A 24,595-nucleotide genomic window follows, 5' to 3' on the forward strand; every position below is an offset into this window, starting at 1 on the left:
GCAATTTTCCTAGAAACACGTTGTTTCCTCTCCCCTTGTCATACTAAAGCTGATATCTCATTTTTAAACTAACTGGTTTCTGTTCAAGATTTCGCCCATTTAATGCGGATAATCGCTTGTTATATTTGAGTTATGGTTTTCCTTTTACGGTTATTAGGTTTCTGACCATAAATATTTCAGTATTTTCCTATGAATTATTGACGAGGCGTCTTATCTTTTCATCTTAGCTTTCTCGTTGGCGACGTTGAAATTAATCTTTGTTTTGGGTAACTCGAACTGAAAAGAAGTCGACGGTCGAAATACGCTAAAATGCCTAGCTAGATCAAAATCTTCAGATAATAGCTCTGGCACTTTTTGGACAAACACGGGTACTAAGGTAAGTGCTTTCACGGCATTGTTTTGTCTTCTGACAAAACCAGTCTAAACTGACTTGCTCTTAAGTGTTACCAATTAGATCATTTATTTGCAGATTTCAAAACGGTAGCATATTCTTTTCGAATAGTTTCCCCTTTTTTCTCTTCAGTGCTTTTAATTTTTCTATCCTGTCGTTTGTCCAGCCAAGGGGACTTTGTCACACCGTTCAGATCCTCCGTGAGGTCTTTTAAGTCAGTGTAACATGTGGGTCATTGTTTTGCTTTTGGTTAATGTGCCATGGGACACAGTAGATGCCAGGTATATCAACGTATCAGACAAAGGTAAACACGCTTTTTATGTTGCTATTAATTTCTTCAACAACTGAATCTCAATGGAGCCGAGTACAGCAAAAATAAGAACTTTAAGGTTACTGGTACCCGGCATAAGACTATCTCTTGTGAGACGAGTTTAAGGTCGAGGTTAAAGAGCGTCCGCGACACTAGCATCCACGTTTTACAGCATAGCCGGAGTCGCAGGAGAATTGCGACAAACCCACCGCAAAGGTCAAAACGGTGATATTTGAAAATTAAAAACTGACAAGCACTCTGAATTCCAGACCAGCGAAGTGTATATCAGAAACAAATATAAATATACCTTCTTTCGAATTCTAAGTGATTTTAATGCACATTCGATTCGCTGGTGTGTAAAGTTATGGGATTTCGAGCACATCTCCATGTGACCCTATGTAATTTCTGATTCCTGCAAGTTATAACACCGAATTTTCGAAGGCATTAAAATACACTGAAAAATCAAGGTTAAGTATAGAATTGTTTACTCGAGAAATGACATAGTAAATTGCTTTTTGACACCGACTCTTAGTTGTTTGTAAATAGGGCGTGCGACGTTCATTATTACGAAATGAAAATGAACTAAGGACTAGTGTGAAAAACAATTTTGCCGCGAATAATTGGAATGACTAACTACCAGGGAATTCTAAGGATCCTTTATCCTGAAATCCTAAAAATACTTCTATTGTAGCTTATAAAACAGAAGTCGGGAGTTAACCGGAGATACGAAGGGCCCGTATCAAATCTCTATTCCCCACAGTTTCTTTAGAAAGTAACCCCTTTATCCCCGCATCTTTCTCATGTATGTTCAAGACAAGCTTACAATTAGAGATTTGTTCGCAAAAATTGTTATGCACGTTGCGTAACTGTTAGAACTAAGAACATTTATATGTAGAGCTGGAATATGCTACTTTTTGCAGTTAAGTTCCAAAACATTCCAGGGCACTAACGGTTTGCACCTGTAGTGGCGTGCATAATAATTTGACCCTGGATAAACACCTCCAATGATGATGAATAGTAAACTTTTTTTCTGGCTGTGCATGAGTTTGCACTGCACTCTGGATACTTTTAAGATATTATTACATCTGTTATTGTTGTTTTTAAGGAAAACAGGGAACAACTAAAGAGGAACAAGAGTTTGCGCGCTTAGAAAAAAGACAGCAAATAACTGGAGAACTAGAAATAGGCGGTCAAAGTAAGTGATTTAAGTACAAAACGTGTAGCTGGTGTAACAGAGAAGAAATCTGCTCATACTGTGCTGGAAAGAGAAAGTTTCTATAAATCTTTTTTCGAGGGATATCCAGTTTAGCTAAAATTTAGTTTAAATGGATCTCTAGCTTAACTAAATTAAAATACTAAAATGACTAACAGTTGTTATAAGAAAGCGTAACGACATTGAAAGATGACCATGATATTTCCATACCTTAGAGGCAGTTTGGAATTACACGGTTACTCAACTGACGTGAGACGTTCTTCTTACAGGGTTTGAAAGTCTGGGTTGCTGGCGAGATGCCTGGTCACGTAGTATTCCCACCCTAGAAGGAGAGCACTATTTGTTAATGGATCCTAACTACAAAGGCAGGAGACATGCGTTGTTTAAGTGCGCGAAAGCAGCTTTGGACAAGGGATATAAGCTGTTCGGCATCGAGAATGGAGGGCAGTGTTTCGGTAGTGTTGGGGGAGACAAACGCTATCACAAGTACGGGACTTCAAAGGAATGTAAAGGTAGATATATATCCCTTTCATTCTTAAAGGTGTTCCATGGCCAGCTGAAAACAAGTAAAAGTTACCAAAGTTAAGTTTGCAGAATGGCATGAAATTAATGTCTTGTTTATCGGCTGCTTGCCAGCTTTCTAAATTGCATGAATGACCCGGAATTTCGAATGTCCCACACAGACGCGATTTAAGTTAGAAACATTTGTTTCTATGTGAAGAAAGCATTACAAATTGTATCGGATAGAAAGTTTACAACGCACAGCACCCAGTTGTAAAACCATCCACGTCCTAAAATATGGACAAGCTTAGTACGCTCATTCAAGTAATTTTCACGGGTATGCTTTTCCAGATAAGTGGGCTTCAAATCTCAGTAACAAAACAGCTGAACTTAGTTCATAAAGCTGCAAAATCTCCAAACATAATTTCTCTTTATGTTTGCCTTGTAGGCGACGGAAAAGGGGGCCCTTGGAGTTTACAAGTGTACCGGTGAGTGACTTGAAGGACAGTCTTATGTTTTCCTTAAATTGGAGAAACAATTGGGAGCTTATAGAAGAAATTAAACCAAAAAACTGCGTAAATGACAAATCCAAGGCTGATGGTTTCTATGTACATATATATCGTATGAGTCCGGGGTCATGTATATTTTACAACAACACAATTTTTCTAAATCGATTTGCTCTAAAGTCCCTCTTGGAAAGATAAATCTTGAAGTTCACTAAATGTAATGATATCGTACCACGCTTTCAAGCTTTTTTTTATATTGGAAAGCTACAGCCGCTGCTCATAATCTTTCTTGTGGCTGTACTTGCTCATTTTGCTCTTTCCAGATCTTTACCCGGTTATTATTATTTTAATAATTCAATAATAATAATAATAATAATAATAATAATAATAATAATAACAATAACAATAATAATAACAATAATAATAATAATAATACAAAATGGTTAAAACCATTTATGAGGTTTATGCATTTCACCAGAAAAGGTTTTATTTACGTTTTTCTTCTGAGTGACCCGTGCTTCTTTTATGCAGATTTCTCGACACACATAATAATGCTGTCAACGGTGGTTATGATCAGTGGGCTTCATGGGGGACATGCAGTAGGTCATGTGCTGGAGGAGTTAGACGGCGCATGCGTAAATGTTCAAATCCCGCTCCGTCAAATGGTGGACGGGATTGTAGAAGTCTTGGTTCTAGTGTGGAAAGCCAAGATTGTAATGTAAAATCGTGCAACGGTAAGAAGAACTAAATGGAAACAAAGTCGTCAAGGGTATACTGGTCAGAGTTTAGTTTAAACCACTCCCTCTTTTAGTTCAAAAGTGCTTTCGGTGAGTTAAAACTAAATCAATCAACTTCGAGGGCTCGAAGAATATCCCACGGTGGTGGACAAAACTAAAAAGCAAACTCAACTCAAATCTATATTGCGGCGGGATTCATACCTGGGAAGTCTCGATACAAATTTTACATTTCAAGTATTTTCGAACACTTGATGACTCCTGTCTTCGTTTGGCTGGAAAATATAGTCCTTGGAGGGTCGACAAGCAAAAAAACTTTCTTCTTCAACTCGTTTTTAAGTAGCCGCTAACTCTATTCGTCTTTGGCCGTGAAGGGTATTCCTTGGAACTGATTTTTCGTGGGCGTGTGCACATCAGATGTCTTAAAAAAATGTAACTTCCCAGGCTCATTTTTGCATCTCTCTTCTAATGTATCCCCAAAGGATACTGGAATAAAACGTTATTCTAAGCCAAGAGAAAATAAGGGGACAGAGAGGGAAACTAGGGGCGTTTTGCGGACGTCTCGGGAAACAGACTTCCGTTTTCACGACGTCTAAAAACAGCGTAAATGAAATTCACATGTCTCTAGGGCTATACTGGGGGTCTCCCTCTCCTCTTATTTTCTCTTGTCTAGGCTGATTCCGTTTATTTAACACAGTGACTATAACAAGAGCTCCTACTTTAATCTGATCTCTTTTTTATACTACCCTAACTTTAACGATCACTTAGAAATAATTTTTTTTCAGCTGGCCATGACGTTGATGATCCCGAGTCTAGTGGTCCGTCGTCTTCGTCAACAAAGCGAGACGAAAGCCAGTTCCAACCGTTATCGGGTTCCAACCTTTCCGATCCACCACAGGAAGGAAATCCTGAGGTAAATCCCGGTAAACATCAAGGACATCATGTCACAAGTAACCAAGATATGGGACATTCAGATGGCAAAACTCAACAACCAGCAGGTGGACAGCACGTTCCTATGTTGCATACAACACATACACAAGATATTGGTCCACCAGTTGGTCCAAACCAACAAGCTGTTAACAACAATGTTGATATGTCCAACAGCGAAGAGGGGAAGTATACCTCTGTGTCTCATACAGCAGATGATAACCAAGGTGATGGCCCAGCAGTTGACCTAAAACAAAAACCAAGCTTTAACAAGGAGGTCGATCAATCCAGCAAGGGAGAAGGAGACTATTTCCCCATGTCTAAGGAAGATATCAAAGACTTCAAAAAGGTAGTGTCATTTCAAAATTCAAAATCAGCTAACAATCCTGCAAAAGACTCTGAAAACTTGAAAGCTAAGGAAATGGAAAAATCCTCTGGAATGTCTAGCCAAGGAATCGCACATGATAAAGCCCTGAAACAGCCAATGCTAGCTACTTCAGGGCCAAGGGAGTCAAAAGGACAAGGAAACGGATTGTCTGACAACTATGTTACACAGGGCAACAAATTTCCTAATTCAATGCATTTGCCAGTAAATAATGCAGCACTGAACAACGTAAAGGATTTTGGGAATGAAGTGTCCGAACCTACAGTCCAGGAATCTGAACAGTCCAAAGATAAAAACGGAATAAATACTTCTTCATCCGCTCGCCCAGAACCGAATATTTCTCACGAGAATCAGACTGATTCGGGTGCTGAAGTTTCGCAATCTTCAAATCAATGGAAGCCTTTAAACTATGGAAACTCCATTTACGGAGGCAATGAAAAACTTGAAAAAACTGTTGGAGAGGTCAATCAGGATTTGAGGCAAGCTAATGGAAGAATTGATAAGGGAACGATGACATCAATTCCAAGCGATAAAACAGATAATATGGACGATAGAAAAAACCAAAGTAGATTTAGTTCAGTAGGTGAATCGTTGAGAGTAGCAAAACCTGCATTTTCAGAAAAAATGCCGACAGATGTTGCTAATCAAGAGCCAAACGTTCCACAGAATCAATCCAAAAACTTTGCAAACGGGATAGGTCATAACCAGGGTATAGAAATCAGAATTAGACCTGGTGGGATTTATATACCCAAACAATTTAAAAACTTTCAGAAAGTGGAAAGTCGTCCCGACGACATGGTAACAGCGGAACGTAAACCAGCAGAGACGTCAAAACAGAATTTCCAACATTATGACCATGATCCAGGAAAAACGGTATTTAAAGGAAAAGAAAGTTCACCAAACACATTGGAAAGGCCACAAAACAGCAAAGATGACGAACAAGGATCATCACTGGGACAGCCAACCTGGCAAGATGTTAAAGGAGCACAACCTATTCGCAACGGTTCGCAGAAAGATAACTCAGAAAATGGACAAGGATCCCACTCTGCTAAGGGCCAGCTTGATAAGTCGTTAGCATCTAAATACAATCCAAATGCTATGAACCAGTTCGGGACGTCACCTCAGCAGAAGCAATCTGACAAGGAAAAACAAGAGTTTGGACAGATTACAGGAAAGGAATCCGCGACATCAAACCATTTGCTGAGTCCAACTTTTCACCAGGGAGAAAAGGTTGATGACACCAGTCATTTTTCCATTAAAGGAAATGCTTTGTCAGTTAGTAAAGAAAAACAAGCTGAAAATCAGAGCTTCAAAATTAATGAACAAGGCAATCCAAAGAAAGAAGACGACAGTGCATCCACGGGGAAAATGAACCAGGCTCAACAAGTATCTGACTCGAGTAAAGCAGCTCTCTCAAGCGAGGAAACCAAAGTCCAACCAACACCAGAGGGTGACAAAAATGGAAATCAGGAATCTGATCAAGGACTGAAATCACAAGAGGAAGGTGAACCTGAACCTGTACCTGTAGTTGATTTGAACAATGCTAGTCCAGCAAATGGAGCAGATTATGGGCCAGTAAACAATCAAGTGTTTTCAGGTCCCGTGGAAGATACCGGGGCGACAAACCAACCCGATCCAGATTCCCAGGCTGAGAGTCAACCATCAGGACCTGTGTATGATAACGAAGCCATACAAGGGCTAAGCGAAATGTCTCAGAGAGCGGATCAAAATATTTTGCAACAAGCAAACTCTGCAAGCCAGGAAGGGCCCGACCAACGGATGGGAGCTGGGTACGACGAATCAAAGGCATACGCCAGTGAACCTGTGGTAGACTTGAGCAATGTCAGTTTAGGAAATGGAGCAGATTATGGACCAGCAACCGGTCAAGATTTTTCGGGTCCCGTGGAAGATACTGAGGGGCACAGCCAGCCCGATCCAGATCCCCAGGGTGCGAGCCGGCCATCAGTACCTGTCTATGATAATGAAGCCATAGATGGGCTAAGCGAAATGTCTCAGAGAGCATTTCATAATATTTTGAAGAAAGCAAGCTCTGGCAGTCAGGAAGGGCACGATCAACGCATGGGAACTGGGTACGACGAAATGAGTATGCCAAAGGCATACGCCGGAAGATTTCCAATTGGGAAAGTTAAAGAAGATTTGGAAGATGAGACACCCATGCAGGGACAATATCAAAACCAAGTCCCTCTGACGACAGACTACTACAACACGGATCCAGCAGACGATTGTCTCTGTCCCAGGAAAGGTAAAAATAAATGGAATAAATTTCTGTTCGCGGTACGTTGACGAACTATGTCTTGCAAACAACCTTTCAATGTCAACAAGTAATTACTCTTATCATTCGATGTATTTTTCCTTCCTTTTCATTGGCCGAGAGAAGACCACGTGACCTGCAAAAAACTGCCTATAGATAATGGTCTCCTCATGCGCAATACTGTCCAACTGTGTTTTGCTGCAAATAGTATTCATGCGTAATTGAAACCGCGTTCTTGTAAGAAAATGGCAGATCGCTTCCCTAAGCTGTCAGAAAGTGATTTGCCAAAAATAAGCAAGAAAAACAAACTCGGTGATCGAATGATAAAACAATTATTGAACTCGGTTGTCGCAAAATATCGTGATTTGTCAGTGTCTCGTAGATCAATTATTAGCCTCAGCCTTCGGCTTCGGAAAATAATTGATCTACTCGCCCCTAACAAATCACGATATTTTGCTCAACCTCGTCCAATCATTGTTAATTGCTGTTACTGTCATCCTCGTCGTCATCATCATCATCATCATTCCTGCCTTGTTCTTCCGAAATCCGGTCATGCATAAACATGTGCATATCTCGCGTCAACAAAGGCCTTTTGGAGGCCAACATTACAAAAAAAAATAATTTCAGTATTTATGTAATACCAGAAGTGGGAGTCTTTTGAGTCGAGAGGGAAAGATATTAAATAACAGTTCGTTTTGGTTAATTTTTTTCTTCACAGAATGTTCAGCTAAAGCAGACATCGCCTTTCTGGTTGATGGCTCTGCTAACATTCCTCAACCGTACTATGCGCGTGTTCTTGAGTTTATTAAGATCTTGTCCCGCGGACTTGATAAGAGCAATATTCATGTTGGAATGATGGCTTATGGCGATGACGTCAAGACAGCTCTTAATCTCAAAGCTCTTACCAATTCTCAGCAATTTGATGATGCACTAAATATTGCTCCTTATATGGGTGGAAAAGCTCATACAGGCAATGCCCTTTCAAAGATCAAAACCGGGCTGTTTGCCATTTCTGGTCGCCAGGATGCCCCTAGGGCTCTAATCCTTCTGTCCAGCGGTGGCTCAGTTGATGACGTTGTGGCACCAGCATTGGAGCTTCGAGATTCTGGAGTTAAGGTGACAGCCATTGGCTTAGGAAAACAAGCCAACGTCAGGGAGCTAATAACGGTTGCATCCGAACCTAAGTCAGAACACGTGTTTACAGCATTCTTGGACACGTTACCTAACGCCATGGATGAAATTGTACAAGGCGTTTGCAGAGGTAAGAGTAAATAGCTAGTAATAATGTGATTGATTCCAAATACTTTGCAGTTCCCTTCAGAGTACTTCATGTAAACATCTAGTGTCAATTAGTTCCAGACAGTATAACTGGCTGAAAAAACTTTCCAAGTACTCTGTGTATACCTCCTACTCGTGATCGCAAAGTAATAATGTGACCTTTTTATGCTACGGTTTCTCAGAATTTTTTTGCAGAAAAGACATTCTAGATACGTGTACCATTATTATTAGACTTGGTTGAAGAAAAATGGTTAATCGTGTTCAATTCTAGGTTGCCTTTAATCGCGGAACATTTTGAGAAGAATGTCAGTTGACAGATAAGCGCCAATGTAGTCTGGGGGATATTTAAGGGGGAACAATAACTAATATTAACTCGCCAGATCGTCGAGCCAAGAGTCCAATGGCGTTTCCCCACCTGTATTACGATGCCGTCATGCTATAAGGAGGCGTTAAAACAAAAACCATTGACTATAAAGGCAGGTCATGGCGGTATATCATTTTTAAGATGAAGTAATGGTCTGAATAAAATCCAGTATGTCCCGAAAACAAAAAAGAAGGAAAGGCCATGTTTTTGGTAAATAAAACAAGCTTTAGTTTTCTTCAACTTTTCCTAGATGTGATGGGCATTGTGCGAGATAGACAGGAACCATGTACTTGTGAGACATACAACGGTCAGGTTGGTCCCTCTTCATATTACAACAAGGAGGCTCCCGATTCTCTTGGTCAAGTCCCTCAACAAAGACTAGATTTACCGTATTCACAACGACAAGGGGAAGCCGAAGGTGTAAGGATGCCTGGTGATCAGAATGAAAATCTAAATCAACAGCCTCGGGTTAGTTACCAAAATGGTAATAATAACCGAGCGTCTCAATCCACCGGGGGAGCTTCGGACAGACCCGAAAGAGATGAACGACTTTCTTATGGTCAGAGTGGCGATCAACCTCCTAATGCCCTGAAAACACCAGCAAATGGGTCTTACCTCTCTGAAAAGGATTATGCACACCAACAAGACAATGACTATAGACAAACGTTTGGAGAGGAAAGGCCATTCAATAAGCAACAACAACAATCGCGACTCCACGCTGACCAGAATAAAGCTGTGGACGAGAAAGCAAACCTAGAAGGCGAAAAAGGATCAATCGGTTCAGACGACTATTCAACAAATCCCACTTATAATAACAAAGGGCAAAACGAGCGTTTGAAGAATAGCTCTTTACAAAGAGCGAAAGAGCACATGCATAGTCCTGAGACCCATCGCTTTGCTGCTGGCCTCCCTGAACATTATAAGCCTCAAGTAAGCGATGATGATGACCAAGGCAGCGGCAGTCAGCAGGAAAACAAACAATCGTCAAAATTACAGAAAACGGATGACCAAGAAGGTTATTTGTTTCCATCGTCTGCTGTAAACCAGGACCGAGTACAAGGATCTGCTTTACATGTTCATCCAGCGTTTATACCTCCTTCGGGTATCGATTTCCATGGTAGACCTTTTGCACAGCCAAGTTACCCACAAAGTTCTTCCATAGGGCAAGACGAATTATTGTCAGATCACAGAAGGCCAACTAAGTTCATAGCCGTGGATAAAGCAGTGGAGAATGCCAATACTGGGGCGCAACAACAAAACCGCCGAGGTGAGATTATAATCCTACACTCAAATGATGATCTTATGGCCTTATCACTCTTTCAGATACTCTTTCGAATAGAAACATTACCATGAATCGCAATTTCTTGGAAATGAAATAGGTGATTATAGCCGCTCATACAGTGACTTTTCCTTCTGATCCTGACTTTCGTTGTGCGAGAGTCGGTAACGTTGCTATGTAAGGTATGTGATCATGATAAGGACGTTTTATACGGTTAAATAATTGGTTTGAGGTAATCATTTGAGAGCGGTTTTCTTAACACTTCCTCTCCAATTTACAGTTTTGGTGTGAAAAACTAACTTTAAGGACTCTTCCTCCTCTCTTTAAATTCAATCAGTTATGAAATTACTCCAAGTTTTAACACGTTAACAAAACTGAATATCAGATCGCTTTTAACTTTCTTTCATTGCGATTCTTTTATATTCATTAGCAATAATGAATATAGATTGTAAAATAGCAAACCATCTGGTAAGGAAATCTACAATTAACGGGTTATGTCGTTTTAGCCTGCGCTGAAGTTAAGCTTGGAGTGGTTCTCGATAGCACAGCTTCCCCTGGAGGCCAAAGTAAGCAACAGGCAGCAAAGATGATGGATTTCGCCAAGAAGATTTCTCATCTATTCCCCGTGTCTACAGAAGGAAACAGCGTTGGCATGGTAGTGTACGGTGGTTCAACACAACCCTCAGTGGTACATTTTGACAAGTTTTTGGATCAAAAGTCCATGGATGAAGCTATTGACAATGCTAGCAACCCGAGCCTCGAAGTAAGGATAGGAAAAGCGCTTAGCTTGGCTCAAAAGCATTTGTTTAGTGCACTTTCAACGTCCAAACGCAATGTGCTGCTGCTTGTTACCGATGGAGCTTCATTTGATGATGTCAGTCGACCTGCGTTGGAGCTGAAAAGAAGGGGTATTGAAGTTTTCTGCCTTGGCGTCGGAAGGGATGTCAGCAAAGCGCAACTTGATTTAATTGCGTCGGAACCCAAAGAGAAACATGTATTCTTGGCTCCGTTCAATGATTCTGATACACTGATGGAAAGAATTAGAAAAGAAATATGCCTGGCGGCGAGCAGATCACGTGAGTAGCTTCGCAAGAAGTACAGCAAAAAATAACCCTCTCATGTTAAAAGCGCTTTCCCTTACACTTTTTTCGTAACTATTCAATCTCGTTTCCAGAGTCCTCAAGCTCTTTGACCAGCAGTTGGTTGCCAGGCCCAGAGTCTTCCCTGAAGACCAACTGCTGACCAAAGAGCCTGAGGACTCTGGCTACGAGATTTGCAACTACTTCGATCCAATGTCAAAAGCGCTTTACCTTGCACGTTTTAGGCCGAACTGAGGTAGAACGCAAACAGCTTTGAATGAGTTTTCCACGAACACCTTTTGCCACAGCTTTTGTTACAATGTTGACAAGAAGTTGGCTCAGTTTTTTTTTTTGAGCATAGACGTGTTTTTAACGGGTGTGCCCGAAACACCAAAAAGAAAGAGATAGGTAAAGACAAGTTGGGATTGCTACATTCCAAGATAGATAACTTGCTGATTTTTTTGTGGAAATTGTGGGTTTGGGAAGTCTAATATAAGCGGGTTCTCTAATGCCTAATATTAATCGCAACTGATCATCTGAAATTCTAATGCTAAGCTATGCCTTTGAATATTGCATTCACATCAGCATTAACTCCTCACGTGACCTACTGACAACAGCCAGTCACACCGAAACCGTAATAAACAAACATAAAAACTAACGAGTGGAAGTCCCAACAACATTACTTTATTCCACTGCATTTTAACAGTTCAACATAGACCACTGTGAGAGATCCAACCTGAATCCCTCTTCTCCTTACTACAAAACGCTGCTCAGCAAGTCAATACAACAAACGCTTCCTCTGCTTTATGGTCTGTCACCTTATTGCCAGTGCAAGACTTATCATGTTAGAGGTTCAACAAACTTAAGTTCCGATCGTCTCATCACATCTTACGTCACCTTAGTCAACTAAACGTCATCCATTTTAAAGCTCACAAGGGACTAAGATGATTTGATGAAGTTTCGTCTCAAACGTCACAATTTCACCACATTTCACATCGACCATATTAGCCATCTTTATCATTTTGCTTAATGCAGCGACCGACAGACCAATTGAGCATACTCGCCATACTGCAAAAGTCGGCTAAAACTTTCTGCAACCATTTTAATACCGTTCCGATCCCGCAACTTGTTGATGGTAACTGGTCATCATCTAAACTTCGACTCAACGGAATCAAGTCATAACAACTAAGATTATCCCATTTTTGATAGACAAAAAGAGACATCTCCACATCCTGGCTAAACGTTCGTCCACTTTATCCCAGTATAATAATACTGCCTGTAACCAATTTAAATAACTAATTATAAAAGTAAAACTAACTAAATTCATTCGGCATGTTTGGTTGCAGCTCGCATGCAGACCCAGCGAAAGTGTCCCGCTGACCTCGGATTTGTAATCGATGGTTCAAGAAGTGTTGAGGTTCTTGGCAAAGGAAACTTCAAGAAAATGCTGGAATTTGTAAAAAATGTTTCCTTAGGATTTCACATCTCTCCTGAAGATACTCGCGTTGGTGTTATAGCTTACGGAACCGAGCCCAAATTGGCCATACCTTTCAACAAATACGTATCGCCAAGCAATTTAGTTCTTGCTATCGAGAACATTTCGTACCCAGGGACGATTAAAATGACCGGGAAAGCATTACAATTAGCCAATCAGAAGCTGTTTGATAAAGGAAGTAGGTTAAATGTTCCCAAGGTGCTTGTTGTTCTGTCTGACGGTACTTCAAGAGATAGCGTTGAAACGTCTGCACAAGCTTTACACAAGGCTGGAGTGACGGTCCTTCCAGTGGGTTTGGGGCCTATCTATGATAATGCTGAGCTGAATAACATTGCTTCAATGCCAGCTGCTTATCACGTGATAAAAGTAAAATTTAATGAGCTGCAACAAAAAGTACATGAACTACAGGATAAGATATGCACAGTTAAAAAAGAACAGAAAAAGCTGATTTAAACTTGAAATTTAACGGTGTTAAATTAAGGCTAAGCAAGATGTCTAAGCAATAGCTTTAAACCAAGCTAATGAAATAACAATGGTATCTGGAAAAAGAAGTGAGTTTGAGGGTATGATCGCATGCTAGCGAGATGCGACAAAGGCATGACGTATGGGACACGACGAATCGATACGACTCAAAGTAAATCTTAACTCCCTAGACAGCAGACAACGTATTTCCAATGCCCTCTGCAAAAAAGCTAACAATAAATTCGGCGTCCGAGGCAAGAATCAAAGTTTGATCGTCTTGGTTTTGCTAATTTTTTTTTGTGACAATTATTAACATCCTATATCCACCTCAGTGTAGTATCACGCTTCAAACAGTGGGCCAAATAAGAGAGAAACATCCAGTAACTGGTACTTGGTCGATCTAATAATAATATGAAATGCATGCAAGACTTCAGGTACTGTACTGTATAAGTTCCTTTTGATACGCAAACTAGAGAAATATTTTTTTCCTTGAAGTCATTTGAAAATAGTTATATGTAAATTGTGTTTTACTATCAATATTGATTTAATTTATGTACAGGAATTCACTTACAACAGCTCTGCTGAATTGGAAATTTCATATCAAATTAAAATATTTGATATTAGTTTAAATCTACTAGCATACTATCACGAATGCTGCTCTCTTATTGGCTATGCTACTCACTATCTATTCTGTTGTAGATAGTGAGTAGTGCGAGTATCCTAATAGTGTGCAGTTGACAACAAAATGGCGGCGGCTTCGTCGCGTTTTCGAAGCGTCTGTGAAGAGGATTTTCGGGTAATTACTTGGCGAGGCGATTCTAGAGAAGACAAAAACTGTAACGAAATATGGAATGAATATTTCTCTCGGTGAGAAAAGAAGTCGAAACAAGACAAATTATTTTTTCTTCATTTACACTTTTAATAGTCGGCAATTTTATAATTTTGAAAACATCAGTTCAAAGTTGTGTTTCACTGACACATTTTTTTAGAAAACTTGGCTTCCAAAGGCCGCTTGTACGTTAGTTCATCTTTGATTGTCATTTAACAATAAAAAAGCTCGGCTACTCGTTTCGGTCTCGAGAGAATGAACGGTTTTTATTTAATATAAAATCTTGAATGAAATGCAAAGGCGCGCACACGGAAGCCATTGCAACTCGACCTATTTATATCATAATTCAATAAAAACTTGAACCTGTCTTGTTGTTAGTTTTGAACGACTAGTAGATTTACACTAAAACAATTAGATTATTCGCTCTCGATTTCTATGCGTAGTAGTTAATGAGGGCGAAGCCCTCATCAACTATCACGCGACGCGAGAGAAATCTCAAGCTCAAATGGAAAATAATAAATAAGGTGTCTTATGAAAATATGGGTGTATATTTCACCACACCGACAATGCGATTCCTTAAGAAAAAGCTCACGTCAGTTAATCAACCATTTATCGACTTGTCCGTTTATTTATTAAATTGCTTAGTGAACAGGCCTTTAAGTGGGAGCAAGGCTGGATTAACTCTGTTTTCGTGCAAAACTCACCTCTTTTCAGATGTAACCGTGTTGCAGTTCTAGTTGTTGACTAGTTTGCATTTACACATGAAAAGCATTGAGATTTGTATCAAATCAAAGTCGACACTAAGCACACAACTGTAAAATAGGCTATTACCCCCAAAACGTTTGTCAATATGCTCAGCTGAGCTAAAATAACTGATCGTGACATAATGGACTTCGCGATCTACCGGTGCTATGTAGATATTGCGCCTTGTGATTACTATTAACTCACCTGATAACCAATCCCCATTACATTTTGTTCCTTTCTAGGTAAAGAGGCTATTATTCCTAAAAGAAGAGGAAGTTTATATCATAACCTGGCCGAGATGTGATCCGGCAGTTACACCCTTGTTAATACGTAACTAAACTGCTTCCTTGTTCTTTTTCCCGGACATGAGTTAAAGTAAACTGAAAACCAAAGGTTAAATTGATCTGATCTACAATTTCTCGATTCTTTCACATTCAAATTTAACATTCAAATTGAATCAAGAGTTATTAAAAACAAAGCAGAAATGCTAAAAGGTATAAAAATTTGAACCTCACGAGGATAAAATTTCTTATCCGAAAAGGTTTTCCAAATTTGGAAAACATCGCTATCAAAAGCTTGCTGCCATGTACACATCAAGCCAAGAAGAAATCAAAAATTATACCAATTTTTGCCAAAAAAAATTAGGAAAAGTTAGAACATTTGGTGGTCCTTGCTCTAATATTGAAAACGTTATGAATATTCAAAGTCACTGCGAAGACTTTGTACACTACCCCATCCGGCTGAAAAGGGTTAACAGCGACTCTTCCTCAATTTCTGAGCTTATAAATTCAAATGGTCAAAAAAAACAGCTTTCACTTGCCACTGCTCGTGAAGATTTAAATCAAATCCTTGTTGAACTGCATCGCACTTGAGTACACCAAAATCCTTTTCTATATGAGTAACGTAACTGCTATCAGTTCCTCCTGGCTTGACCAAAAAAGATGCACAGCTCTTTCATAGACGTATGTTGACAGGCGATCAATGGCGAATCTTGGAATATTATACTGCGTTTGCAGGGATGATCACTCGAGCTTAGCAGTGTAATTATCATTAATCGTTAACAAGTAATCCTCTCTTGTGGTTAACATTTCAAAACTCCTTAGTCTTTGTTACAAATCGTCCCAATCTTTGCACGATGCCAATATTATATTTATAATGATAGGCCATTTTAACGATGACGTCATTTACTACAGAATCCTTCAGTTTGTTGTTTTTTCTTGCAAATTAGGGATATTATTATCTAAACCTCGATGGGTATTCAAAATCTAAACAAGAAAAGAAAGACGAAGATGATTCTGTTAAGCCAGCGACACACCTGGCGATTTTATACGCCCATCGCGGCGAATTTGATCGCCACCGATTGATGCGGACACGCTCGGCGATTTTTTTCGCCGATCCCGGCAAGGTGACAGTTTTGAAAAGTCATGTGATAAAATCGCCCAACCTGATGGGTTGGCCTTACTGGCGATTTACAGCAATGACCGTAGGAAGTCACGGGAACGAGAATACTTGGCGAATGCCGGCGAATTTAATCGCCGATATCTGACATGCCAGATATCGGCAATTTTATACTCCGATCGCGGCGATTGGCGAAAATCGCGATCGCTGCAGCAGGCACACCTAGCGATTTTCGCGTACAAAATCGCCAAGTTTGTCGCTGGCTTTAGTTACAGTAAAATAACGTCATCGTGAAAATCGCCTCGTATAATTCCAAGGAACTTTAAAGAATCGTCAATAAAACACAACTTCCATCAAATAATGCGAAAATCTCCTAATTTTTAAGGTACGAGGCAGATGGCAAAGAAAGATTGTACTGAATACAGAAATAAACAGATATTTTGTATTTTGGTTTGGCGGGCGTGCTTGTGTACAGTAGGGTATTAATGTTGTTTCTCACCCATGAGCTAGAAAAATAAATAGAAAAATAAAATATTTGAAACCAGTGGACCGAAACGCGCAGCCCAATTTCAAATATGGAGCTCATCGAACAACTGTTAGTTGCCACGGGCGAATAATGGGTCGAAGTGTTGATTAGAAGTGGGTTAATCAAACTTTGAGGTCAAGCTATATTTCTACGCGGAACGCCAGAACAGCATGGTGCGTTTAAAATTGTCTGAAGAAATGGCCTCCCCCAGGATCTCCCCTTCAAGTTTCGTTCAAAACGACTCAAGGTGATATCAAAATACAGGAAAATCAATTACTTTTAATATTTTTGCTTGACAACAGCAAACTCCACAGTAAAAACCATACGCAGGAACAACTCGCACAATATAAAAATGGGGAAGTAACAGATAACAGAGGTAAAAGTTCATGAGAATCGGGAAATAGCAAAAAATGCGCAAATTTAACAATTTAATATCCCCATTCCATTCTATTGTCTCAAGATACCCTCTATACATTTGTGGTTGCTGTGATCAGTTATGTTACAAACACGGTTTGAACCTTGCAGATAATTTAAAATGACCTAATGCAACTGTACCAAAATACCTCTTGAATATAATAAGTGCAGAGAACAAAGAAGGGTACTTAAAAAAGAATAATGTTCCACCATTTGCTGTTGTTAACGGGTTTCAGTTGCCAACAAAATTTAAAACAGAATGTTTGAACTTAAATGAGTTCGGGTGGAGATTGCTTACCCAAAGATTTCAAATTTCAAAAACTGATATAGGCTCCAAGAGGAAATCGGTTAAAAATAGCAAACAGTATTGTCAACGTACGAGCAGACGCCACTGGCACTATGAACTTTTTACCTAGGTTAGAAAATGAAACTACAACTATTGAAGTAACTTGAAGAGAAGATTACAGTACAGACGTTATACATTGTCTTTAAATTTTCGGCCACCTAAGCTAATTCAGGTACCTAACTAACTTATAGAAAACACTGAGTGATCTTCGATAAGAGGAAGGAAAAGTTGTTATCAGAGATTGGCAATTTAGTTTTATAGATAATGGTCCAGGAAGTGATCAAGCTGAGCCTGTCAATCAACCATTGGAAGATGATGACAATATCATTAGAGGAAATTATGAAACTAGTGCTGAAGGGAATGATAGATCATGTTAATAGAATTGCCATTATTGAATTTTTAAAAAATGATTTTTAAAAGTAAAAATTTTGACAATACGTCACTCTGTTCTGTTTACCATATTGCGTTGTTGATATCCCTTTATCTTAGACTTTCGTTTACAGTCATTTCAACTAACGTTGTCGGTTCAAAGCATGAAGCTAAAAGACAAGACCGAAAGTTTACGTGGGATTTTTATGAATGAATTCATCAAAATCAGTCATGCCTAGAGAAAACAATAGGTTGTAATTAGCAGTACAATGACCTGCACGTGCAGGGATGATTTTGATGAAATTATTCATAAAAAATAATCCTACAAAACATTGCGGTCTTGTCTTTTAGCTTTATTTTGATGCAACAACGTTAATTGAAGTAGCTGTATACACTACATATTAATAATGAACATTCTATTAACATCGTTCTAGTCTAAGACCTTTACTAGAACTACTCAGAGAATGAACCTTCTACTCGTATTTTGTCCTCGTTGTAGTGTTTCGTTGAATGGAAAAACAATTACACATGTTTACCAAAATATTTACCTATCCTTTCTTCCGGCCCTGTCGTTTCTTTCTAATCACAATATTTTTGTTACTTACCAATATTGAACTCAGAAAAAATCCTTTCTTTCCACTTTACTTCTTCTATAGTGGTTACCTCAGCCCCGAAACGTGATTATTCTTGATGAGTTCTTCCCATCCCTTCCCTGACACATCTCAGTATCGCAGTAGACACATGTATCCCAATATCACAGTAGACACATGTATGCGTTGCGTACCTATTTTTAGTGTTGGTCAAACATCATCTAACATGGCGCGCTAAACGCGTTCAATTATCTGGGGCTAAAAAGCAACAACAAAGAAAATTTTTCTTAAAGTTCACTCTTTTACTTCCATTACAGCTATCTTATTGTTATACTCATATTTGTCATTCAGTTGGTTCTGTCGAAATGAAATAAGCGCCCTCCATTTCCTTTGGGGGTATCCCTTAAAATAAATAAGCGCCACGGGCTCTAAACTGAATCTTTACGGCAAGATAAAACCCTATTTCTATTCACTCAGTATTCCGCAGCGAATGTAAACAGAAACACTAAATGCAGATTCCAATCAGTTAAACAGTCGCATGATTTTTAGAGTATGAATTACTTTTTTTATTGCGCGGATATTTCACCAGTGCTTTTGGTTGCATAGCGACAATATTTTTTTAGCCGTCATTGTGAAATTTTCACCCTGTGGCGGCGGCCTTACAAGAACACGATTGCCGTTAACTACACGTAAAAAAAACCCTGCTACTGCCTAAAACACAATTTTAGTAACATCTTGGCAAGGTAAGTTTACTCATTTATAAAAGTTCTGGCTATTTATTAATGAAGTTTCATTTCCTTCCCTTTTGGCCTCTGTCAATAAACGCAAGCTATAGACGGTTTGGGAAAATCTGCGCGCTAAGTTATCAAGGGAGTTAAAGATACACTTGGTAGATTGACATAATCAAAGAGTCGTTTAAAATTAAGAAAAAAAGACAAATGCTAATTTATAATCGTCAGCTTTAAAATCATTGACCGAAAGTTGTTCTTACATTTACAATTATAATCCTCCAAAACAATAGTTATGAATATTGTTCAATCATAACATTATGAAGACGGGTCTTAATTTAAAAAATCGTCTTAAAATAAATAAGCGTAGTTAAGACAATCAATCCAGCTCATGTAAGAAACTAATAATGTGAACCTAAACGGTGCCCATGTGATTACGATTAGCTGGAAATAAGGGCAATAATTATGTTCCTTCACCATCAGTTGTCACAAGCGACCGGTAGCAACATTCTCCTCATAATCTTACTACTTCATTGTCTGTTTGAGTTTACTGTTGCTATTGGCTAAAAGAGGATAAATAATATATTTTGGATTGGACTTTACGTGAAGAAAGCCGGTAATAGACGTGGGTTTACCTTAATTGTTGTTGTTGTCTTTTTTTTTTTTTGTTGTTGTTCCTTTAGATTCTAGGCAATAGTTGGTTCAAAAGCAGAGATGAAATTCCACCTTAGAGCTCTAAAATACCGCCTTACCTGTTTTGGGTGTGGGATACTCCTAGTTATTGTGACCAAGCATTATTTCTGGAGCCAGGAAAAAGTACATGATGGCTGGATTTCGTCTTTGTTGTCAGATCAATCATCCTTAAAGAACACTTCATCAAGTAAGTCTTTCAGATAGTTATGAAGTCCGAATAAAGTACCATTAGCATTTTTTCAGTGCCGTTGTTCCTGTTTGCTCGTTTCTCGTCGTTGCTATTATTGTGGTTGTTGATAATGATGATGATGATGTGTTTTTTCCCCTTGGCTTTAGTCTCCGGTTTCCCCTTTTGTATTCCTGGAAACCTCCCCGGAAGTGAAGACGAGCTGTATCAGCTTTATGATGGAGTTGAAACATTTGTCATGTTCATCGGCTACCCACGCAGTTCGCACAGCCTTGTGGGAGCTATTTTGGACGCACATCCAGAAATCATCATTCCTCATGAATATCACATCATTCAGAAATGGGATATTTACCAAGATGATGGGATTAAAAATGCTGGTATGCAAAAATATCTGCTATTTTATAACTTACACTCGCTTTCCACATTTCAAGCCACCTTTGGGAATCGTGCAAGGGAACCCGCTTATCTTGAGGATGGCATCTACTCTTACAATGTTCCAGGAGCATGGCAAGGAACATTTAATGGTAAAATAAAGGTATATTTAAAAAAAACTGTTTGCTTCTAGTAGTGCTTTCTCTATTTTATCTATTTATCTATAGATAAAAAGTAATATATGGTCGTGCGCGCTTAACTCTCACCAATTAACTTGGTAATTGGCTTCGCAGTTCGCGCTTTGTTCGCAGGGCGGGGAGTACGGACTTAACATCATATCTGCCAAGTTGTCCTATTTTTTCGTCCTTACCCTTGTTCAAGCAGGTGTTTGGTTTTCCCCAATAGGCCTGATCATGATTTTTTTTACGTTACAATTGAACACACGTAAAGAGTCAGCACAAGGGCAGTGGTCACGTTGGTCACTAGATAGTCCTTGGCACCAGTATCTGCAGCATTGACGACTGGAAGCATTTATTACTTATAGAGCGGTTTTCAATTGAGTGCCGAAAGTAATTTCGTGTTTGCTTTGGTTTTGCATTACTACGCTCTGTGTTTGGTTTACAAAACTCGCGCCACTTTTTCAACCAATGGGAATCCAAACCAAAACAAATCGTGTTTTGGCCGCACGTGTTTTCCCGCGCTTGGCGCCAGTTATGTATTTGCTTCGAATTCTGATTGCCTTGTATAGTTCACATTTGTTGCGATTGGCCAGAGTAATTACTTTGGTTTTGGTTTTACCGCTCTCAATTCGAAATCGCTCTATCAGTCTGGATAACAGCTTACTTAGCGTGTGATTAAACTCTCACATTCGTACATAAAACGCCTAAAGTTATGACTTTAGAATGTCCACAGAACTATATATACTTAATGCATTCATGACAAGTTAATGGAACAACAGGGGCGAGACAGTGTCCTTCAAATTCGATTTTACGCACAACTTAACTGTCTCGCGACAGACGAAACCTGGAGCCCCATGATTCAAGATTCAGAAATGTTTTGTTCTTAAAGAGGAACGAAAGCTGAAAAACCCAAATTAAAACCCTCGGAAGAAGAACGACAGCTAGCTTTAAGCCAATCCCAAATAAAGCACCTTGCAGAGCCGAACTATGGACGCACGTGTTGGACGTCGTGTATTATACATAACCTAAGATTCAATTTTAACTCTTACAAATGTCCTTTTACTTGCACTGACAGGTTATTGGAGACAAAAAAGGAGGAGGAACGACCATGGAACTAACAGAAAAGCCCGAAAAGTTTGATATTCTAAAAGAAGTCAATGAAACTGTTGATATTCCATTGAAGTTTCTTCACGTCATAAGAAATCCCTTCGACGTCATTTCAACTTGGGTCCTGAGACTCTATGACGCAAGACTGAAGGTCAATGACGGAAAATTCAAGGTGAGATGATTATGATATGATGATGTCACGGCGCGTAAAATTACTGTCCAAACTAGAGTGAAAAGAGCCATGGTTTCTGTAACACGAAGCGACAAGGACTACCCCTAACACCCTTCCTTCTTCCCTTAGCTGGATAGAATCCCAGACAATATAATCGTCAAAGTTATCTGCAAGCTGTTTCTTGTTTAGTTTCACTCGCGGTTCCCTGCTACTTATCTATACATCTGGGTAAAGAGACATAATATGGAGTTACGCGTTTTGAGCAATTAGAGGGAACTATCGGAAAACCACTTTTTTCTCGCTGAGGAGGGTTATTCCCACGCGGTGTTCTCAGCCAATCCGAATTCAGTTTCGTGCACAGATCAGATAGAACCTCCCTCCTCTCCTCACCGATCACTTATTTTCACAGCTAGTTTAGCGATACCAAGTATTATCAATGAGGGCAGCAGACGATAGGGGGTTTTCAGAAATTCGCCTTCTTCTTATCCCCTCGCGGCGGGAGCCCCACTCGCGTGCGCTTCGACGATGTCGTGCCCTATGAGAACACATTAAGCGCCCACTACGCTGGCAATCCAAGGTTGAGCGAAACGTAGCTTCAACTGTATTTGCGGACCGCAAGAAACATTTCTCATACCACAGATGGTCCTTTAATGCAAAGAGGAAGAGAAATAAATCACACGATTTCTTCAAAAGAAAAACACTGAGCAGTTTTTAGCGATTTTCTAAGTGACGGAGTGAGAACAAGCAAACAAAAATTGCCTAAAACTTACAATCCATCTCCATCTCGGCCATCAGTAATATCCGAAAGTTCGTAGAGCAATTTGAAACAAAAAAGAACCATTGTATTCAATTAGGGTGTCTATGATTCCAATATCTCACTTTCACCTTCTTCATTTAATACCCCAAATAGGTGACATTCCCCGACAAATATCTTATAAAATAACACTCAATCGGTAAATTTAAAATAATGCGCATTTTCTTATCTTTGGTGTCAAGGTACATAAACCAGGCTCTTTAAACGACGCTATAAAGTCATTCTTCGAGCTGATCGAGACCAATGAGAGAATTCGACAGCTCTATGGAGATGCAGTATTGGACGTGTTCTGCCACGAACTGATATTAAAACCAAGGGAAACAATGAAGAGGATTTGTGCTTTCTTGGACGTTAGCTGTAGTGAGGACTACTTGGGGCAGGCAGAGAAAATTCTTTTTGGGAAACCATCTCATACAAGAAACACAGTCGTTTGGTCCGATGCTCAAAAAGAGAGAGTTCAAAATGAAATGCAAAAGTACTCATATTTGCGTTCATTCAAATTTGAAGAATACTGACTTGTATTACCCGCTGACTTTTACGATTGATGTTTTCATTCAGTGGTGTACATGACCTTAACAACATGATAAATTTTGGTTTCAACAAAATAAATATTTTAATTAAGGCACTTGTTCTTACGGTAAGGGTGACAAGACAGGTTCTGGCTTCGTTTAAATGTGAAACACACCGGCCCACGAACGAATCGAATTTAGATCAGTAATAACCTAGATCTTCACCGGATATTGTTTTTGTAGTAGTTTTTGGTCAGTGGTTTCTAAAGTGTACGATAGATGTGTGTCGATTTCGGCGGAACTCGATATTGTTTCTTGGTTACCTTATTCTAGTAATAAACTAAAATGAGCAAAACAAATCAAAGAGAAAATATACTGCTTTTTTGTTTATTTTTGTTTTCTAGTCAGCCAAGGTTCACAGTACAAAAAAAATAAAAATAAAAATACTAAAACAATAATAATAATAATAATAATAACAAAATAATAAATCATTATCATCTAAATTTACCTTTTTGGGCATTGTATTCGCTCTTGAAAATTAGACAAAATAAGTCTACAACACACACAAAGGAAAACTGCATTCTTTTTAACAACTTTTATTGATACACAGTGGTGAATTTACATATGCGGTACATATTTTTTTCCAGTGCAACCCCGCAAATAGGAAATGGAACTGAGTAACAGAGGATTGTTCAGAATTTAGTCCATATCTGAGCCGGTCTAAGTAGTGGTCCGTTTCATGTCACAAACCGGTTCTAGTCCAGGTTTTATCAACAAAACTGCTGAACATAAGAACATTTTATTTTTTCATAACTTTGCTCCAATACGTATGGGAAAAAAGCAACAAAAGAATCGGAAACCAACTTGATTTCGAGAAATGCGACCAAACCCAGGCTGACCTGGCTTAGGGGCCTTAGACAGCAATACGATCACCCACTACCATTCTATTTCAGTATCACTGAATTGTGTCTCTTTTTCTAGCAATTCTCGGATGAAGCGAACGAAATCTTTTGTAACTTGTGGTAGTGGCAGTTAGTCGGGGTTGCACTTAACATGCTTTTCTTGCTCTACAATTATTTACGTAAGTGATTAATGTAACCTTATCTCGACGGTGCAATTGTAAGTAGTATTATAGAAATTTGTAGACTAAAAGAAATTAATTTCGACACTCAACTGAAAACTGCGTTATACGATACTCTTTCAAAATGTACTTTACGAACATGCGACACTGAGAAAAAAATTACTTGGCTATTGCAAGGCAAGTTTAATATCTCTCGGAGAGCAATACAGTGTGAATATATATTGCATGGAATTGAGTAACTGAAGCCGGAGCTAATCATCCTAATCACGGCTAAATATCATCTAATACCATGCCAACAACATCCCTGAACGTGGATGATGTTAGAAATGTAGCATCTACTT

The 24,595-nt window shown here is 39.2% G+C and overlaps 2 protein-coding genes across 4 annotated transcripts; both read left to right on the forward strand.

Moving 5' to 3' along the window:
- Nucleotides 1-228: 228 nt before the first annotated feature.
- LOC146456416 (uncharacterized) lies at nt 229-16,619 on the forward strand. Of its 3 annotated transcripts, none has more exons than XM_085092719.1 (11): nt 229-376; nt 524-695; nt 1,807-1,896; nt 2,184-2,426; nt 2,864-2,903; nt 3,453-3,655; nt 4,441-7,230; nt 7,958-8,500; nt 9,132-10,148; nt 10,667-11,236; nt 15,012-16,619. In XM_085092719.1, the coding sequence occupies exons 2-11, from the start codon at nt 617-619 to the stop codon at nt 15,071-15,073; spliced, it is 5,637 nt and encodes a 1,878-aa protein (XP_084948845.1). In that variant the 5' UTR covers nt 229-376; nt 524-616; the 3' UTR covers nt 15,074-16,619. The 3 variants fall into 3 exon arrangements, with proteins under 3 accessions (XP_084948845.1, XP_084948843.1, XP_084948844.1); XM_085092717.1 differs by lacking the exon at nt 15,012-16,619 and adding an exon at nt 12,586-15,002; XM_085092718.1 differs by lacking the exon at nt 15,012-16,619 and adding an exon at nt 12,586-15,002 and having other exon boundaries at nt 558-695.
- A 2,424-nt stretch (nt 16,620-19,043) lies between these two features.
- LOC146456417 (uncharacterized) lies at nt 19,044-23,553 on the forward strand. The gene is made up of 5 exons (XM_085093041.1): nt 19,044-19,155; nt 19,824-20,020; nt 20,170-20,555; nt 21,647-21,850; nt 22,847-23,553. Exons 2-5 carry the CDS (start codon nt 19,855-19,857, stop codon nt 23,177-23,179), a joined length of 1,089 nt encoding a protein of 362 aa, XP_084949167.1. The 5' UTR covers nt 19,044-19,155; nt 19,824-19,854; the 3' UTR covers nt 23,180-23,553.
- Nucleotides 23,554-24,595: the final 1,042 nt, after the last annotated feature.

This window comes from Pavona decussata, unplaced genomic scaffold (genome assembly GCF_977016875.1).
Source record: "Pavona decussata unplaced genomic scaffold, jaPavDecu1.1 SCAFFOLD_254, whole genome shotgun sequence".
NCBI classification, from domain to species: Eukaryota; Metazoa; Cnidaria; class Anthozoa; order Scleractinia; family Agariciidae; genus Pavona; species Pavona decussata.

Excerpts from the sequence above, each read along its gene's own strand:
- LOC146456416 (XM_085092717.1), top strand. The coding sequence starts at position 617 with ATGTGGGTCATTGTTTTGCTTTTGGTTAATGTGCCATGGGACACAGTA. Across the intron at positions 2,904-3,452 it reads TGGAGTTTACAAGTGTACCG|ATTTCTCGACACACATAATA; the intron begins GTGAGTGACTTG and ends TCTTTTATGCAG. Across the intron at positions 11,237-12,585 it reads CCTGGCGGCGAGCAGATCAC|CTCGCATGCAGACCCAGCGA; the intron begins GTGAGTAGCTTC and ends GTTTGGTTGCAG.
- LOC146456417 (XM_085093041.1), top strand. The coding sequence starts at position 19,855 with ATGAAATTCCACCTTAGAGCTCTAAAATACCGCCTTACCTGTTTTGGG. Across the intron at positions 20,556-21,646 it reads CATTTAATGGTAAAATAAAG|GTTATTGGAGACAAAAAAGG; the intron begins GTATATTTAAAA and ends TTGCACTGACAG. Across the intron at positions 21,851-22,846 it reads TCAATGACGGAAAATTCAAG|GTACATAAACCAGGCTCTTT; the intron begins GTGAGATGATTA and ends TTTGGTGTCAAG.